At 50.6% G+C, this 18,353-nt stretch overlaps 1 protein-coding gene and 1 non-coding gene across 2 annotated transcripts; both read right to left on the reverse strand.

Annotated features, from left to right (window-relative positions):
• Positions 1-6,256: 6,256 nt before the first annotated feature.
• On the reverse strand, positions 6,257-9,632 carry RPL18A (ribosomal protein L18a). The gene is made up of 5 exons (XM_004760987.3): positions 9,523-9,632; positions 8,043-8,222; positions 7,372-7,501; positions 6,624-6,733; positions 6,257-6,405 (listed from the first exon to the last, which is right to left on the reverse strand). The coding sequence occupies exons 1-5, from the start codon at positions 9,538-9,540 to the stop codon at positions 6,313-6,315; spliced, it is 531 nt and encodes a 176-aa protein (XP_004761044.1). The 5' UTR covers positions 9,541-9,632; the 3' UTR covers positions 6,257-6,312.
• Positions 6,876-7,008, reverse strand: LOC123394498. Its single transcript, XR_006609274.1, has one exon. It is a non-coding gene; the product is annotated as a small nucleolar RNA SNORA68 (small nucleolar RNA).
• Positions 9,633-18,353: the final 8,721 nt, after the last annotated feature.

Here is an 18,353-nt window from a genome sequence, read left to right on the forward strand (position 1 = left end):
GTCCAAAGGATGGAACATGTGTCACATCCATCTGCCACAAATGATTGGGGAGCAGGCCTTTAGGGTTAACACCCCATGAGGGCATTGGAAGATGTACAAGAAACGTAAAAGGGGAGCGAATACAAACAGGAGTAGGCAAAAATGTGATTATTTTTAGAACAAGTTTGCACTTTCAAACATTTGGGAAAAGTTGTGCTTTTAAGAGGAGTTACATAATAAATTAGTAGTTAAGAATGCGGGGTAAGTAGCAGCTGGATAACTTTTGACGATGGACCCTGTAAATCACCTGTGCCTTGTATGGTTTTCCACACCCTAGCGGCAGCAGTAGCAGTTTGCAAATACACTGCAGGTGGAAAATTGATCTGATTTTGATTTCCCGAAAACTGTCCTGTACCAGCCAGCATTTCTAAATTCCAAGCTCCATTCCCAGCTCCCGCATTACTGCGAGCAGCCTCCGCACAGCCATCCTGATCTGCCATCCGCCACACAAGATATTGCCCTCCAGACAAGCAAGCTCGCGCCAGGCCACTCCAGTCCAAAGGCGCCAGGCCTTGCAGAGGCCCCTCCACACGCACTCCCGAGACCTCCGTCCGAACCCACAGTATATCAGAATTAAATTGTCAAGAAGCAAAGAAAAGACTAGTCTGCTATCGTCACTAAAACAGTGAGCTTTCACGTTGCAATCGTCACTATAATCAGTGAACTTTCCTAAAACTTCTCTGGCCAGATTTTTCTTCCAAAGGTCCTTCTGTCCTTATCCTAGATACCTCGCTTCCCATTTTGGAAAGCTTTTCTCTCGTCCTTATGGAACTTCCCTGTCAAAAGACAGACTCTGGCTGCACACTTACCTTCTCGTTGTCAATCCCCTGTCTCCTACCGAATTTTGAGGTTCCCGTTTTGAGGTTCCCGGGTCTCGGCGCCACTTGTCGCTCTCGCCAGCAAGAACGACACGGAGTGACAAGCTTGGGAATCTTTATTGTTCTCCTCTTACCCGGCTGTTTACCCCTATTTGTAGCCCCTCTCCTCGGGCTACCTGTTCTGGGCATAGCCAGTCACCTTTCAGGTGGTGCGCAAGTCCTCTGTTTAGTCGCAGGGCAAGCGCCATGTTGTCTGCTATGTACGTAGCTGCCCCCGACTATAAAGTAGTCCCTGCCCCAAGGAATAAACTGAACCTACATATTAGGAACCTGGCACAGAGTAAAGTCTTCACTCATTCATTCATTGGTGTCTTCATTCATTTGTTGTTTCCTGCGTGGAATACTCATGGAACATGTAATAGAGGTCATGGGGGAGGGACTGTCAGTGGCCTCGAATCCGAATAAATGGGGGGCCCATGACTCCTTGGGAGGTAGTGTCTGACATGTACCCCATCGCACAAGAGGAGACCAAGGTTATGGAGGGCAAGTCCCTTGCCTGGGGTTGTGCTATCAAAGGACCCAGACACTGTTGTCTTGGGGCCCTTCGTTGGTGGTCTTGAGGGACTTTGGCCTCTGGAGGCTCTGACTTCTGGGTTTGAGTCCTGACTTGGTGTCTGGAAACTGGGTTCCCTCCTCCACTAGCAGGAGGGATCTGGACCTGGGCTGGGTTCGTGTGGGCCCCGGAGTCCTCTCCAAGCCTCTGCCGCCTCCTGGTGGTCTCCAGCCAACTCGCGCCACTCCAGTTTGGTCCAGCATCTCCCATGCAACCCTTCCTGTCCCCTGGAGCTCTCCCTCTTCGAACGGGGTGCAGGCCGGCCTGCACACCGCCACCTCCTGCTCCCAGACTCTGATAGGTCTGTTGCCCGTTGGCATGCACTGCTCCACCCCAGCAAAGAGGGTGCAGGGAGGACATTGTGTTCCTTTTCCTTCCCGTCTTCATTCTTTCAAGCCCGGATGCACTGCACCCTTCTGGACAATCTGATGGGAAAGGAAAAATCCTGGAGGGGATCCCCTTCCCCAAAAGCCATGCAAGTGAATTTAAATATGTGCAAGTTGTTATAGGACACACAAACCCGGTCCTCCCTCCCCAGGGAGGTTCTAGAAGTGGTTACCATCCATGGCCAGTCTTTCTCTTCCTCTACTGTGAAGTGGGAGGCTACAGACAGGCACTGGGGCTGAGGCGCATTCATTGAGCACCTGCTGTGTGCATGCCTGTGTGCCCACTGCTGGGGACTCAGCAGGATCCAGGTGGAACCATATTGCTCACAGGAACTTGACACTGACCAAGCCAGCAGATAAATGCACATAGGTTTCAGAAGCTGATGGTTGAGTGAAGCAAGGTCAGAGATGGAGTGGGCCTGGGGGCCTATGGGGTGGGAACTCTTCGAGGAGGTGAGTGCAGACCTGCAGGCAGAGATGAGCCAAGCTTGGAGAGATGCAGGGGGAACAGCCAGTGCAAAGGCCCTGAGGTACAAACAAATGGAGTAAGCAGAGTTGAGTGAGGACAGGGAAGGCCACAAGGGACCCTGAGTCTTGGCCAAGGGTGTGGATTTTATTTTGAGGGTACTGGGGGGAGGGCATTGGAGAGTTTGGAGCAAGAGGGACCTAATGAGACTTATAGACTCTGAAAAGTCCACTATGTCCATGGCAGTGACTGTGGGGTGAGAAGAAATGGGTGGATTTGGAATGTGATCTGGAATTCCAGGATATGAGAGGGGGCCCAGGGTTTGGAACCATGAAGAATGGGCGGGACCATCTTCTTTAGGGTTGGAGGGGTACAGGGCGCAGGCTGGGGAGATGCAGTGGGACCTTCCCTGACTGTGTTGTTCCCACATGGACAGGAGCAGGCAGACCCCGTTGGTGAAGGGGGAGGGGCAGGGAGCTACCCCATGGCCCGCAGCTGCAGTCTGAGCACAAGGGGCAGGAATGTCAGTGTGTTTGCTTGGTTGTCTGCTGTCCCCACCCCTGCTTGCTGCCCGGGAACCCCCAGGGCTCCCTGGAGACATGGCAGGGGTCAGGGGTGAGAGGCTGTGAGCTACTCTGGCTCTATCAGGACCTTCTGGGTGTCTGGCTTTGAACTTCTCCCCTGCACTCAGTAAAAGCAAACCATTTCTATTGATGGTGCAGTAGCTTCCTGAGAGAGTCCACCATTGTTAAGCCCTGAGGATTCCAACTGTGGTTCTAGGGGTCCACGATTCTTAGGTAGTCTCTCCTGGTTTCAGGAACTGGCTCAGGTCTTCTGGGACCCCTGCCCGGCTTGTCTTATCTTGGTGCTTGCCCTTGTTCAATTGTCCTGACTCGGGAGTGGGGGCAGTGCAGGGAGGGGCAACTTGTGATCCCTCCCCCATGGCTCCCAGTCCTGCCAGGTGTGGCACTTGGCACCTGGGCAAAACCTGGGACAGGGCCTGGGAGCCCCCAGCCAAGCAGAGGGGCCATCAACGATCCTGGAGGCCAGCCCTGCCTCATGGGCCTCACACCGAAGAGCTCGTTACTGCCAGTCTCCAGTTTTGCTGTTGTTCTGCTTGGTTCCCACTCTTGAGCTATCTCTTGAGAGGGCTCTATTCAGCAGCCTTATCTCCAGCCAGCGCCCAGACAACCGCTCTGTGCATGGTTTGGGTGTGGGAGGGTAGGTGGGCAGTGCAGATCCCCAGGTAGGTGGTAACACAGTGGAGGGGTCTGTGGGCAAAGTTACTGACCTTGAGTAGATGGCAGGGCCGGGGGATGACCATTTGTATCAGGGAGCTGGGGCTCACTCCTCTTCAATGCGAAGGTCCCTCAGTAAGGGACTGATACCATCCTCTAGCTGGTTGGGGCAGAGCCCTACCACCTGTTCCCAGGCTGTACATGGATGAAGCCTTGAAGCCCCAGGTGGGATGGAGGTGCACAGTGGGCCTTTGTGGGGCCCAGGCCTTCCACTTTCCTGGCGGTGTATCCTATCTCTAGCTCATCTTTAGTCTTCCCACACCCAGAACCAACCACACCTTACAGGGTAAGAAGCTAAAGCTGAGTGGGTAGTGATTTGCCCTAGGCACAACCATCAGGGCTCACGTTAGGGCCAAGTCACAAGTGACAGAAAACCTCCAGATTACAGCCTAAGCTGTACTGCTGTTTCTCTCTCTCCTCTTATCACAGACACAGGTTGATACTCGAAGTCCTTCAACCTTATTGCTCCAGTGTGGCTTCTTACTGGCCAAAGATGGCTGCCGGAGCACCAGACATTGTGCCTATATTCCAGCCAGATGGGTATTTCCTGGAAATGGCACACATTGCTGTGGCTAGTAACACAGGTACCCCTAAATGAAAAGATGGCTGGGAAATGTTTTTTACTTTGTGGGTGGCATCTAGATATGGAGATCCTATTACTGAGGACAAAGTATTTGGGGACAACTAGAGGTGTCTGCCTTAAGTCACAAAAGGTCAATGACATGAACAAGGCAAAAAACTCAAAAAATTCTAGCCTGGCCCCAAATTACAGCTTAAAAAACATCAAGTGCCTTGAAGAATTTGCAGCATATATGGGGGAAATATATTTTTCAGGTTTTTGCCCCATATATGAAAGCTTTTACAAACAGTAACTTAAAAAGTGACCAGCAGCCCCATGAGGGTAGACAAAGCCATACAAATTCATTTTAGAGAGAAGTGCCTACTTCCTAAGAAGAAAAGACAAATAGAAATCCCTAAAATGTGATTCTTTTTCCGGCCATCAAGGTTTACTAACCAATGGTACTGGCAAGGCTGGCAGAAACAGGCCTTATTATTAAATAATAACAGGCCTTATTATTAAATACTATGGGGGGAGTGAATTGGTGTACCTACAGGGTGGGGCAGGGGGGTTGGCAGGGTCAGAAATTAAAAGCTTGGGTCCAGCCACTTGGGGCCCTGTTTACCACCCTTTCTCCATGTGACCACCATGTGCAGGTGAGGGACAGTCACTGGCTGCCCTCACACTTTTCTGGGTCCCACACTTATTAAACCCATCCTGGGGCCAAGGAGGAATACATGTGGTCTCCGCCCTCCTCAGACTCCATCTGGGGGGCCAGACATCAAAAATCCACCTGTTGTCCCCGGAATACCTGTGTGGCTTACAAACCTCGATGAGGCCAAACCAGTGATGATGCCTAGACGTCCAGGCAGAAGGCTGGGTACATGCAAAGGCGTTTGAAAGCAGGGCGGGAAACAGCCAGTGCAGGTCTGGGAAGCCTGCTACTCTGTCCCCAGTGGCTGGCTGTGCCCATGCCTCGGGCACCTCTCCAAACACAGGTGGGGTCTGAAGTGAGCCGGTTTTCTGGAAACCACCAGGATTGATCATGCCAACGAGCTATCCCACCTCAAGTGGGGGGGGGGGAGGCTGTACCCTTGCCTGGGACACTCCAGGCCTGACTGTTCCCCAGACCCTCACCCACACTGCCTTTTTGTGCCCTGGCTTCTTCCAGTTTCGTGGCTCTCTGCAACAGCAGGCAGATCTTGGCTGACCTTTGCCCCCAGTGCCTACAGTTGTAACTCTCCACGTACTGTCCACGGAGTAAATCTGCCGAGTGTCCTAACTTTCTGATGAGGACTCGCTCAGTGTGGGCCAGGGCTGCCCAAGGTCACACACCAAGGACAGACACTTCCCAAGAACTGCCCTCCTAGCCATGCCTCAGCCTCCTGATTGAGGGGCTCAGCCAGGGTGGGATTAGCTTCATGCCTGAAATTCCCCAGGGCCTCAAGCGGTTTCCTGGAGACTGATACCAATGGTGAGACCTTGAACTTCTTGGGCAGGATCAGGGTATCCTTCAAGGGGCCGGCACCTAGTGAAGAGAGAAACCACCACAGCATAGCAAGCTCATGGCCCTCTCCAGTGCCCCCTGGTGTCTGCTCGGAGGATCCTGGAACTAAAGACTAGGGCTCTGAGAAGGGAAACCCCGCAGGTGGGATGAACCAACCCCATCATCCTGGCTCCTTCCAGGCATCTGACATCTGACTGCCACATCTCACCAAAGACATGAGCTGAGACCTTTAATAAGGTGGGACAGGTTTAGGGGACAAACCTTGGGGCCTGCAAAGCACCCCCCAAAGCTCACAGCAGAAGGCTACCTGCTGGGGCCACAAACTGGGCCTTCCGGCTCCAGGACCCTGCTGAGAGCCCCTTGCTGGATGAAACCCTAGGGAGCCAAGTGGGCTGGACAGCGCTTGGAGGTGTAGCTTTTGGCACTCCTGGGACTCCCTTTCTGGAGAAATCAGGTGCCTGGGCCCCACTTCCAGAGAGGAGGACCCCTCCCTAAGCAGAGAACTCATAGCCTGGCTGTGCCCTCTTGAGTTCTGTAGGGCGTACAAAGAAAATAAGTGTCTGAGCACCCTGGTTTTCCCAAGAAGTTTATTCGGGCAGAACTGGAGACACACAGAGGCTTTGCACCTAAAAGAAGGTGTTGGGCCTCTTGGTGGTGAAGCGTGGCTTGTGCTGGCGACGCAGGACCCGGTGGGGCAGTGGGAACTTGATCTTGGAGTCCTGTGATAAGGAGAGATGGGTGAGTGGGGGGTGGAAGCCTCTCAACCTAGTCTTCAGGGGCCACTGAGGTGTGCCAACCCCCCACTGGGCTCCTGCGTCAAACCCAGTGCCTCCCTGCAGCTCCCGAGGCTGGGGGACAGGGGAGTAGCTGGGACAGCTCCACGGTCCAGGGAAACCCCCCTCTCCCGAGCCTGCCCAGTAGGGGCCTGGGCACTCACGTGGAACTGCTTGACTGCTGGCCGGCGGCACTTGCTGGCTGCAATCTCCTCCACCTTCATGATCTGGATCGAGTGCGCTCGGGCACGGTGTCGGGCGCCCATGTCTCGGTCTGCAGGGAAGGAGGCAGGGCGAATGTGCACCCCGGGGTCTGGGCATTCGTCAAACCTCCCATCAAGTGCTGGCCTAGAGGGACCCCAACTTGGGGACTGGGTGGCTGGAGCCTCTGGCCCCAGCAGGCACTAGCGTATCAGGGGTGTAGAACCTCCAAATTCACTTTGAAAGGCACGGCCACAGCCCCCCAAAGGCGACGAGATCCACTTGCTGTTAGCACCTCTGTTTAAACCGCTGCTACGAGAAACAGCAGTTCTTGGGTTGAGGTGCTTGGGTTTGGTCTCTGGCAGGTAACCCGCCCTAGGAGCACCTGGGGCCACCAGCGCCAGATCCCAACAGACAAGGCCAGGGCTAGGGGCTAGACTCTGGGTGGGAATTTTGTCTGCAGAAGTGAAGGACCCTGAAGCTCCACCTGCTGGCAGGTTCCAGAAGAGGCGCCCGGAGCATCCTCTCCACTCCTCCCCAACCACCACCCCTGGACTGCCTGATCCCCTAATCCAAGAAGCCTCTGGCACTCTGGCACTCCTGCCTCAGTCTGGCAAGGAGTGGGCGGGAAGCAGGGTGCAGGCTGATTGAGCTGCAGATCCCTGCAACAGGAGCCCTATGGGAGGACTGGGTGCGGCCCCGGCAGCTCACAGCACTGGGTGACGGCGCCCGCAGTGGTCAGGTCCCGGTACTCCCGGTACATGTTGTGGGTGCCGCTTCTCGAGTCATAGCGCAGCCAGATGCCGAAGTTCTTCACTCGCAAGGGGGATTTCTCGAACACCTAAGTGCCAGAAACACTGGCTGAGACAAGAAGGCCAGCAGCCTTGCTAATCCTCTTCCCCAGGCCTCTCTTGCATCTGTTTCCCAGTCCTTGAATCTCAGAGCACAGGAAAGCAACCTGCTGTCCTAGACAAATCCCCATGGCAACAGTGGAGCGGACATGGCCAGCCAGGCCGGCACACCTCCCCCATGTGGACCACCAGCTCGACTCCTCCCAAACACTACTCTCCCAAGACTACCTGTGCCCGAAAGCAGCTACCACCCTGCAGGTGTCTGATGCAGAGTCCAGCGCCCATCACAGCAAATGTGCTCAGGTGACAGCACCTCTGCCTACTTTCTATAGGAGACTCAGCCAAAGCGCTGGCCTCAGCCGAGGTGTCCGAGCATACCAGCCACACACTTCCTGGGCCTTGGGCTCTCTCATCAGGAAAAGGGTATGGAGTTTATCCATCCCATCCCATCCCAAACTAGGGGGTTGAGGAACCCCCACGGGAAGGCGTCAATCCACTCCAGACCCCACCCTGCTCTCAGACACCCCGTACCTGTCCACAGTAGACGATTTCCCCTGAGGACTTCTTCATCTTTTTCAGCTGAGACACAAAGTACCAAAAGCGGGACTTGGCGACAACGTGATTAGGTGCAAAGATTCGCATGCGATACAGCGGCGGAGTGCGACATTTGGGGGTTGGCAGGCAGCGCCCCACCACCTTGTACTCTCGCAGCTGAAACACAAACAGGAGTTGAGGTGGGGCCTGACCCAGAGCCCTGAGGCCAACTGTGAGATTCACCTTGCTTCCTTTCCCAAGCCTGATGAGAACTGAAATCAGGAGAGTGAGAACAGACTGTCCCATCACAGGGCATCCATATGGAATCCCGGTGACTGGGTCATGCCAACTGTCCCAGCCTTCCCAAAACAGGGATCGAGGGCGGGGAGGGTTAAGATGCCTGTGTAGCCTTTACTTGGCTCAGGAAAGCTGGGCAGGGCTGTCAATCTGGCTGTCCTTCCCGTTTATATTCCTGTGAAAGCAGCTGAAGCCTGAACCTGCAGGCTCCTTCCTTCACAGCATCTTTGCAGCTCACATCTTCCCAAAATGCTCTTTCACTCTGGAGCCCAAAGACAGTGGCCAGCCTGGGATCTCACAGCCCACTCCAGGCAGAACCAGGACAAGCATCCAGTTCCCTTTCCAGGCCTGCTGCCATGGGACCTGCAGCTGCTTCAGTATTCCCAGCAGCAGTCCAAAGGGGTCTGGACTTCCCAGGGATCTCCCCGTTTACAAAAATGCAAAGACAAAGATGTAGGCTAAGGCCAAACACTGTGATATATTACAACGAACCCACCTTCGTAAATGACTCGTCAATCATTTTATTAATACAAGAAGAATGACCCCAAATATCGCCAACTTGTCTCCTACTTCCATGTGTAAATGTGACTAATCAGCCCCGCGGACCACCTGCTCAGGGAAGGACCGATGCAGCTGGCCTCCTCCCCAGCGTGGAAACTGAGGCTGGGGAGCCGTACAGGACGCACCCTGTTTCTCCCGAGGGCTCGCTCTTCCATCTCTGAGCCACAGCGCCCTGTGATTTTACTAAGCACTTGCCACGATAAACCTCCCCTTGTCAGCTCGGGTTTAGTTTTCTACTTCTTACTGCCCCGTCAGGGAACAAGAAATATTAACGTTTCCTCCCACCGTGACCACTTTGCAAATGGGGCAACCGAGACTTGGAAGATCGACCAAGTCCCGTGGCTCGAACTTCCAAGCCACGCAATTTGTCCCCTCCCCTGGAAAGGAGAGCCGATCTCTCCGGCCCCCGAGATTCCCCAGCGGGTCGGCACCATGGCACCAGCCTCCCCACGCGGCGCCCGCAATGGCCGCCATGTTGGCTGGGCCTGGGGGTGGCGCGCTGTGGCACCGGACCCAGCCAAGAGCGCTCTCCCGCTACACGGCCCACGCCACCTGCCAGCGCCCCCGATTCGATCAGCACTGTATTCCCCGGGCCCCCGGCCCGCCGCGCTCGCCTTACTGTGCCCGAGGCCTTCATGGCGCTCTATCCCCTTTAGCCGTCGCACGAGAAAGGAAGTGGCTTTCCTCGCGCAGCCGCTCACCAAGACTTCGTTGACGGAAGTCCCGCCTCTTGCAAGCTGCGCACCCATTGGCTTCTCGTTCCGACGCTCAACAAGATCTGCTTTTTCACTGGCTCCAGATCCACCAACCTTTCACAGCCCTTCCTTCTTCCACAGCGAAACTACGCAGGAGGGAGCGCCACTAGCCCCCTCCCTTTCCACCGTGGCCATCAAGGAGCGTCGTACGCAGCACGCCGGGAGTTGTAGGCACCCGGGAAGGTCTGGGTGGTAGTTTGAGCGTTCCACTTCCAGGGAACGCAGGGAATGCTCGCGTGTAGAATATATTTCCTTATTGCTTTATATTCCATGAAGTGACTATATTCTAGTGTAATATTTTAATTCTTTTAATGATTTTTTATATATGTTTAATATTTTTTCTTTTAATATTTAATTTTTTAAGTAATCTTGGCACCCAAGGTAGGGTTTGAATTCACAACCCTGAGAACAGGAGTCTCGTGCTCCACCCATGACCCAGCCAGGCCCTGGGACCCTACATTTTTTAAGTTATTTCCTTAGTGGTTGTTCTAGGGCTTAACACATATATCTTAATTTAGAATCTTTTAGCTGCCTTAATTTTTTTTTAAAGATTTTATTTATTTGACAGAGAGAGAGATTTTAAGTAGAGAGGCGGGCAGAGAGAGAGAGGGGGAAGCAGGCTCCCCGCTGAGCAGAGAGCGGGACACGGGGCTCCATCCTAGGACCCTGAGATCATGACTTGAGCTGAAGGCAGAGGCGTAACCCACTGAGCCACCCACGGGCCCCTGCTGCCTTAATTTTAATGAGATTTGGAAATGTTACTACTATATGATTAATTTCCTCTACCCCCCACTTTTGTCTCATTATTGTTATTATTTTGTTACTATTGTTAAACGTATTATATCTACGTATGATACAAACCTAAATACATTGTTGCAATTGTCACTTAAAATTCTATGGTTTTGGGGCACCTGGATGGCTCAGTGGGTTAAGCCGCTGCCTTCGGCTCGGGTCATGATCTCAGGGTCCTGGGATTGAGTCCCACATCGGCTTCTCTGCTCAGCAGGGAGCCTGCTTCCCGCTCTCTCTCTCTCTCTGCCAGTCTCTCTACCTACCTGTGATCTCTCTCTGTCAAATAAATGAATAAATAAATAAATAAATAAATAAATAAATAAAATTCTATGGTTTGGGGTGCCTGGTTGGCTTAGTGGGTTAAGCCTCTGCCTTTGGCTCAGATCTTGATCTCAGAGTCCTGGGATTGAACCCTGCATCGGGCTCTCTACTCAGCAGGGAGCCTGCTTCTCTCCCTGCCTCTCTGCCTACTTGTGATCTCTCCGTCAAATAAACAAATAAAACCTTTTAAAAAAAATTCTATGGCTGTTAAAGAATGTGAGAAAATAGAAGAGGGCAATTATGTATTTATAGAGTTTGTCATATTAATTTTCTCCATTTGCTTTTCTGGTTCTCTTCACGTGTTTTTGTGAATTAGCGTCACTACGTGGTGTCATTTCCTTGTTCGTATACTTTGCTCACCTCCTTTGTGCTATTGTCAAGTCAAATACATTTCTACATGTTATAGGCCCAATGACATAATTAATATATATTTTCATACAATTTCTTTTTAAAATCAGTTAAGAGGGATGCCTGAGTGGCTCAGTCGGTTAAGCGGCTCAGGTCGTGATATGATCCTAGCATCCTGGATCAAGTCCCACATAGGGGGACTTGCTCCGTGGGGAGCCTGCTCCTCCCTCTGCCCCTTCTGGTCACTCTGCCTGCCTGTGATCTCTCTGTCTCTCTGACAAATAAATAAAATCTAAAAAAAAAATAAAAATAAAAATAAAATAAAATCAGTTAAGAGACCAAAAAATGCATTCATGCTGCCTTTTATAATTATAGATATATCTTTGTCTGTTGTCTTTCATTCTTCCTGAGTGTTAGAATTAACATCTAGGGTCTTTTCGTAAGTAGTCGCAAGTCAAACATGGGCAGGAGATGAGCTAGGTGGTGTCTTCTTGGTGGACATTTAGGTCTTGAAAAACCAGAAAATTGGTGGGAGAGGAGGATGAGGGGTGGAGTGTAGTCAGGCCCCCCCCCGCCCCCCCGTGCCCCCCCCCGCCCCCCGCGCCTCCTACTGCCTCCTACTTCTATCCTGCTCAGGACAAAAGGCAACAGGCGACTCCATCCTGACGGAGCCGCGAGTGTCCACCAGGTGGCAGCAGAGCTCTTGCCTTGGCTGTGCCGCTGAGGCCAAGAGCCTGGACGCTGGTGTGTGCGGCAGGACTAAGGTCAGAACCCCACAGATGGTTCCCGGCGTATTGTCTCTTCGGGCCTCAGTTTCCCCATCCTTGGGGGATGAGGCTAATAATCGTCTCCAGCTCTTGGGGTTATGAGATTTCAATGGCGTATAATGTTCGGACTGGGGAGGCAGGGGCCCTAGACCTGGAGCTGTGCCACTCCAGCCTGCTTGAACTGCCAGCGCAGGGCCTCAGTTTCCCCAGGCTGCAAGCAGAGAGTGGGAGAATAGAAAAAGGTACTGGAAAACGACAGCAGGCGGGCCGCACAAATCAAGGGGTGGGAGGGCTGGAGTGGGGGCCAGAGGAGGGGGAGCAGGGAATGCAGTTGAGGAGAAGGGAGAGCAGAGGTGTGGGGAGGAGGGAAGGGCTCCAGGCTCAGCCCCAGCCTTGGAGCCAGGCGCTTCTATCTTGAAGGCCTGGGTCAGGGTGACTCCCGCAGCTGGAGCGGAAGGAGGAACCCTGGGGAGGAGGGGGTGTGTGTGGTCTAAAGTTTGTTAAGAAGCATTTTTTCCCTTCTTGGCTCTGCTGGATGAGTGTGGCCCTGCCCACCCCACCCCGCCATGCCCACCACTCCCCTGACCCTCCCTATTTCCCCTCCCTCCCAGATGCTCTGCTCTGGTCTGCCCCCTCACCTAGCATTGGGCCTAGCTGGGAGCCCAGCCCAGTCAGCTGTTCCGGGCTAGTGTCCCTTTGCCTCTGTCACTCACTGCCTTTCAATCAGGCCCAGCTGAATTCCTGGTTGGCAAGGGCGCCCCTGGGCTCCCCAGTCTTCCCAGTCTTTCTTATTCCATTGGACCTTGAAGGTGCCCTTCTTATCCAGGCTCCTGGGCCACACTGGGCCTCAACCCAGGTTGGATCACTACCCTGCCCATCACCACCTGAGATCCAACCCAGGTTGGATCACCACCACCATCCGTCACCACCTGAGCTTCCCCATCTGGGCTACCAGCCCCTCCATCTTTCCAGGGCTCCACGTGCTGGCCCAAGATTCTGCTCCTGTCCCTTCCTCCTGCAAATGCCTCCAAGGCACTCACGCCTGGACTCCAGATGCCAAAGCTCCTCCCCCACCCCAGCCCCTCCTCTCCGGCCTCTAACTATTCCTGCTCCCAAATCACCTAAGGCTCTTCCTCCTAATTTGATCATTCATTCATTCTAATCATTCATTCATTCATTCTTTCGACTACTTCTATGTGCCAGGCACTGGGGACCCAGCAGTGATCAGGACAACAGAAAACTCCAGTCCTGCAAGAGCTGACATGCTATTGGGAGAAAATGGACAAAAACAAGAAAAATAAGAGTAATAGGCATCACAACAGAATGTGAGAAAAATAAACCGGAAGGGGTTGCCGTGGGCTCCATACAATTATTGCCTCCCATGCCCAGCCAGCGGACAGACCCCATATCCCTTTTCTCAGCCTAATTGGAGGAGGATCCTATGGCACTGTGAGTAAGGGAAGCAAGCCAAGCTGGAGGCTCTTAGTTCCTGAGCCTGTCCCCCACCCCCGCCCTCCCTTTCCTGAAGGGGGAGGGCACAGTGCACACCTCTGGGGTGGGTACAGGGATTAAAAGGTTGCTCTGCATGCAAAGCCCTAATGCACTGGTGAGTACTCGATGTGTTTGCTCTTCTCATGATCAATCTGATTGCTTTGGTTCACGGTCAACTTCTGAACAGCAGCTCTCCTATTCCTATTTCCTCTCTCATCCCATGTGCTTACATATGTTCCCTTTTTTGATTAAACACTTACCTTTTGATGGTATTAACAAACACAGAGTTCAGCAGGCATGAAAAGGTAAAAGGCAACTATCTCCCTCTTCTGCCTACCATGGCTCCACAGTGGTTACCACAGGAACAGGTGATACAATTATGTTGGTGTTTCCCTGCGGAGGGTCTCCGCATCCTCATCGGCTCTTCCGACAAGAAGCAAAGCTTCCTTCCCCGGGCAGGTGCACACCTTGCTCTTTCCTTCGCCAAGCCTGGAGGTCTTCCCATATTGTCAGCCCTGTGTCGCCTCAGTCTTTTTGCACAGCCGCGTAGTATTCAGTGCTGAGAATGGCCAGAGTTTATACAGCAAATTCCTGCATGGCTGGGCATTCGGGTCGTTTGCAGCTGTTTGCTGTTACAAAGAGTGCCACGATGAATCCATAGCCCTCTCTAGTAGGTATCATTCCTGGGAGGTTGGAAGGAGCCTTGCTGGGTCCCATGGCATTTTCTTCATCTTCCTCCTGAATCCCTCTGCAGGGCTGGGCTGTTTCCACCCCTGGCGGCCACAGTGAGAATCAGTGCAGAGTCCTGAGATTACAGTGAACTCTCACACGGTTCATCTGGTCAATCAAGCAGGTGGGAATCAAACCCCTTGTTATTCCTCCCCGCCCCCAACCTTCTCAACTTTTTAAAGTTTTTAAATTTTTATTATTAAGGATTTTATTTATTTATTTATTTGAGAGAGGGACAGAGATAGCAAGAGAGAGCATAGAGCAGGGAGGAAAGGAAGACATACACTCCCATCTGAGCAGGGAGCCCGACGTGGGGCTTGATCCCAGGACCCTGGGATCATGACCTGAGCTGAAGGCAGATGCTTAACCGACAGAGCCACCCAGGCACCTCCCCACAACCCGCCTTTCACCTTTGTTAAATGTAATTAGACTAAATAGCCCGTGTTAAGCACATGCTTTGTGCAGTTTTGACAAGTGTGTAAATCTATGACCGTGACCATGTCCACCATGGTCATGACCACAGTAAAGATGATGAACATACATCATCACCCCCACCAGCGTTCTGCACCCCTTCCCGGCACCCTCTTCTCTGCCCTTTCCACTGCCAGGCAACCTGATCTGCTCTGTCACCAAGAATAGTTCGCTTGTTCCAGAATGTTATATGTACGTAAGCTTTGTGCTTGGCTTCTTTCCCTCAGCACGATGATTCTGAAATTGTTCCAAGTTGTTGCACGTATTAGTAGTTCATTACCACATTTTTTTTCTTTTAGAGAGACAGCGCACACTTGTGTGAGTGGGGGATGGGCAGAGGAAGAAGGAGAGAGAAGACTCGAGCTAACTCCACGCTAAGCACCAGTCTAATGCCAAGCTCGATCTCAGGACCCTGAAATCATGACCTGAGCCAGAGCCAAAAGTTGGACGTTTAACAGACTGAGGCACCAGGCGGCCCCCCCCCTTTTTTTTTAACCAAGTTGAGTTCCACTGTGTGTGTGGCCGGACCAGAGGGGGTTCCTCTGTTGAGCTGGGAGAACATCTGAATTGTTTTCTATTTAGAACTATTACAAATAAAGCTGCTCATGAGCCTGCATGCACAAGCCCTTGTATAGACACAGGATTTAACCTCTCTAAATGCGTAGGAGGAAAAGAGCTGGGTCCTACTGTAAGAAACGGCTAGACTGTTCGCCACAATGGCTGCGCTATTTTGCATTTCCACGAGCAGCACATCAGGAGCACTTGCTATTGTCTTTTTTTTAAGATTTTTAAGATTTGACAGAGAGAGAGAAAGAGAACACAAGCAGGGGGAGCAGAAGGAGAGGGAGAAGCAGGTTCCCTGCTGAGCAAGGAGCCCAATGTGGGGCCCGATCCCAAGACCCTGGAAGCATGACCTGAGCCAAAGGCAGACGCTTAACTGACTGAGCCACCCGGGTGCCCCATTGCCTGTCTTTTTAGTTTTGTTCATCCTACTGGGTGTAAAGGGCTGTCTCACATTGGTTTATATCTGCGTTTACCTCTGGCTAATGATTTTGTGCATCTTATGTGTGCTTCTTGGCCATTCATATATCCTCTTCAGTGAAATGTCTACTCATATCTGTTGCATGTATTATTTTTTTTTAAGGATTTATTTATTTTAGAGAGAGAGGGAGAGTGCAGGGGGTAAGGACAGAGGGAAACAGAGAGAAAATCTCAAGCAGGCCCTATACCAGCACCAACCCCACATGGGCTCCATCCCATGACCCTGAAATCAGGACCTGAACCTAAACCAAGAGTTGGATGCTTAATTGACTGTGCCACCCAGATGCCCCTGTTGTCCATATTCTAATTGAGTTGTCTTGTATTGTTGAATTGTAAAGGTTATTTATAGATTCTGGATACAGGTTTTGTTTATTTAACATGCATTTTTAGTATTTTCTCCTGATCTGTGTTTTGCCTTTCTGTTTTCTCAGTGATATCTTAGAAGAGCAGAACTTTTTTATTTTGATTAAGCCAAATTTATCATTTTTTTCCAGGTAAGAAAACATTATCTGCCCCAAGTTTGCTAAGATTTCTTCCTTTTTTTTTTCCCCTCTGCCCGCTGCTCCCCCTGCTTGTGCACTCTCTCTCTCTGACAAATAAATAAATAAAATCTTTTAAAAAATGAGTTTTGTTATTTTAGGTCCTTTGTAATTCTATATAAATTTTAAAGTCAGAGCTAATTTCTGGAAAAAAAAAATTTCCTGCTGAATCAGAAATCCGTTTGGGGAGAATTGACATCTTAACAACACTGAATCAGTCAATCTATGAACATTTTTCATATGAATCATATGAACATTTTTCAATTTATTTAGGTCTTCATGCATTTTGCTTGGTAGTATCTGTAGTTTTTAGTGCAGATATCTTATACTTCTTTTGATAGATTTACTCCTATATATTTAATTTTTTTGGTGCTGTTGCAAATAGGATTTTTTTAAAACAATTTCACTTTCCAACTGTTTGCTATTATATAAGAGAATATATAGTATAGGGCACCTGGGTGGCTCAGTCAATTAAGTGTCTGCCTTTGGCTCAGGTCATGGTCCCAGGGTCCTGGGATCAAGCCCCGCATTGGGCTCCCTGCTCAGTGGGGAGCTTTCTTCTCTCTCTCCTTCTGCCTACTGATCTGCATAGTTGTACTCTCTCTCTCTCTCTCTGTCAAATAAAGAAATAAAATATATATATATATATATTTTAAAGAGAGAGATTACAAGTAGGCAGAGAGGCAGACAGAGAGAGAGAGGAGGAAGCAGGCTTCCCGCTGAGCAGAGAGCCCGATGCGGGACTCGATCCCAGGACCCTGAGATCATGACCTGAGCCGAAGGCAGCGGCTTAACCCACTGAGCCACCCAGGCGCCCAAGAAATAAAATATTTTTAAAAAATCAGATGTGGGGTGCCTGGGTGGCTTAGTGGGTTAAAGCCTCTGCCTTCAGCTCGGGTCATGATCCCAGGGTCCTGAGATCAAGCCCCGAGTCCGGGTCTCTGCTCGGCGGGGAGCCTGCTTCCCCCTCTCTCTGACTGCCTCTCTGCCTACTTGTGATCTCTCTCTCTGTGTCAAATAAATAAATAAAATCTTTAAAAAAAATCATATGTAATATATAAGAATTCAATTGAATTTTGTATATTAACTTTTAAACTTGTGAACTTGCTAAATAAATTTATTAGTTCTAGTAGTTATCATAGATTCCCTTGGATTTTTTACATTATAAATAATCATATCATCTGCAAATAGTTTAACTTCCTCCTTTCTAATCTTTTACCTTTTATTTATTTTTCTAGCCTCATTGTAATGACTATGACCTCTAGAGGGATGTTGAATAGAAGTGGTGAAAATGGACATCCTGGTCTTCTCTCCAATCACAGCAGGAAACAATTCAGTCTTTCACATTAAGTAAAATATTACCTATAGTTTTTTCTTGTAGATGCTTCTTACCAGATTGAGGACATTTCCATTCACACCTACTTTGCTAAAAGTTTTTATGAATAGTTGTTGAATTTGGTCAAATCTTTCCTACATCCCTTGAAATGATCTATGGTTTCACTGTGTGTTTTTTTTAAAGGTTTTTAAAAAATATTTTATTTATTTATTTGAGAGAGAGAGAGCACAAGCAGGGGGAGCAGCAGAGGGAGAGGGAGAAGCAGGCTCCCCACTGAGCAGAGAGCTGAATGTGGGGCTTGATCCCAGAACCCTGGAATCATGACCTGAGCCAAAGGCAGATGCTTAACCAACTGAGCCACCCAGGCGCCCCTTCACTGTGTTTTGAATTTGCATTTCTCTTAATATGAGTGAGGTGAGCATCTTTTTCTGTTTATTATTTTTTAAATATTTTAATTATTTATTTGAGAGAGAGAGAGTGAGCACGAGGGAGCACAAGCAGAGTGAGAAGCTCAGGGAGATGCAAACTCCTCACTGAGCGGGGAGCCTGACGTGGGACTTGATCCCAGGACCCTAAGATCATGACCTGAGCCAAAACCAAGAGTCGGACACTCAACCCACTGAGCCACCAGACACTCCTCTTTTTCTGGGTTTAAGAGTCATTTGTATTTCCTTTTTTGTGACTTCTGGGTTGATATTCTGTTAAGTTATTAGCATTTTCTTATTGTTTTCCAGGAGGTGCTTGTATAATGAAGATATTTTATTTATAATACGAGTTCACATTTGTTTCCAGTTTCATTTGTTTATATTTTGACTGCATTTATGGGCTTTTTGCCAGCAGAAAATTTGGAATGTTTACAT

This window comes from Mustela putorius, unplaced genomic scaffold, assembly GCF_011764305.1.
Source record: "Mustela putorius furo isolate JIRA1106 unplaced genomic scaffold, ASM1176430v1.1 tig00000095_pilon_pilon_pilon, whole genome shotgun sequence".
Classification (NCBI taxonomy): domain Eukaryota; kingdom Metazoa; phylum Chordata; class Mammalia; order Carnivora; family Mustelidae; genus Mustela; species Mustela putorius.

Bases quoted from the DNA above. Each gene is read 5' to 3' on its own strand.
- RPL18A (XM_004760987.3), bottom strand. The intron at 7,502-8,042 runs GTACGGGGTGTC...TCTGGCACTTAG, and splicing joins AAATCGTCTACTGTGGACAG to GTGTTCGAGAAATCCCCCTT. The intron at 6,406-6,623 runs GTGAGTGCCCAG...TCCTTATCACAG, and splicing joins CAGCAGTCAAGCAGTTCCAC to GACTCCAAGATCAAGTTCCC.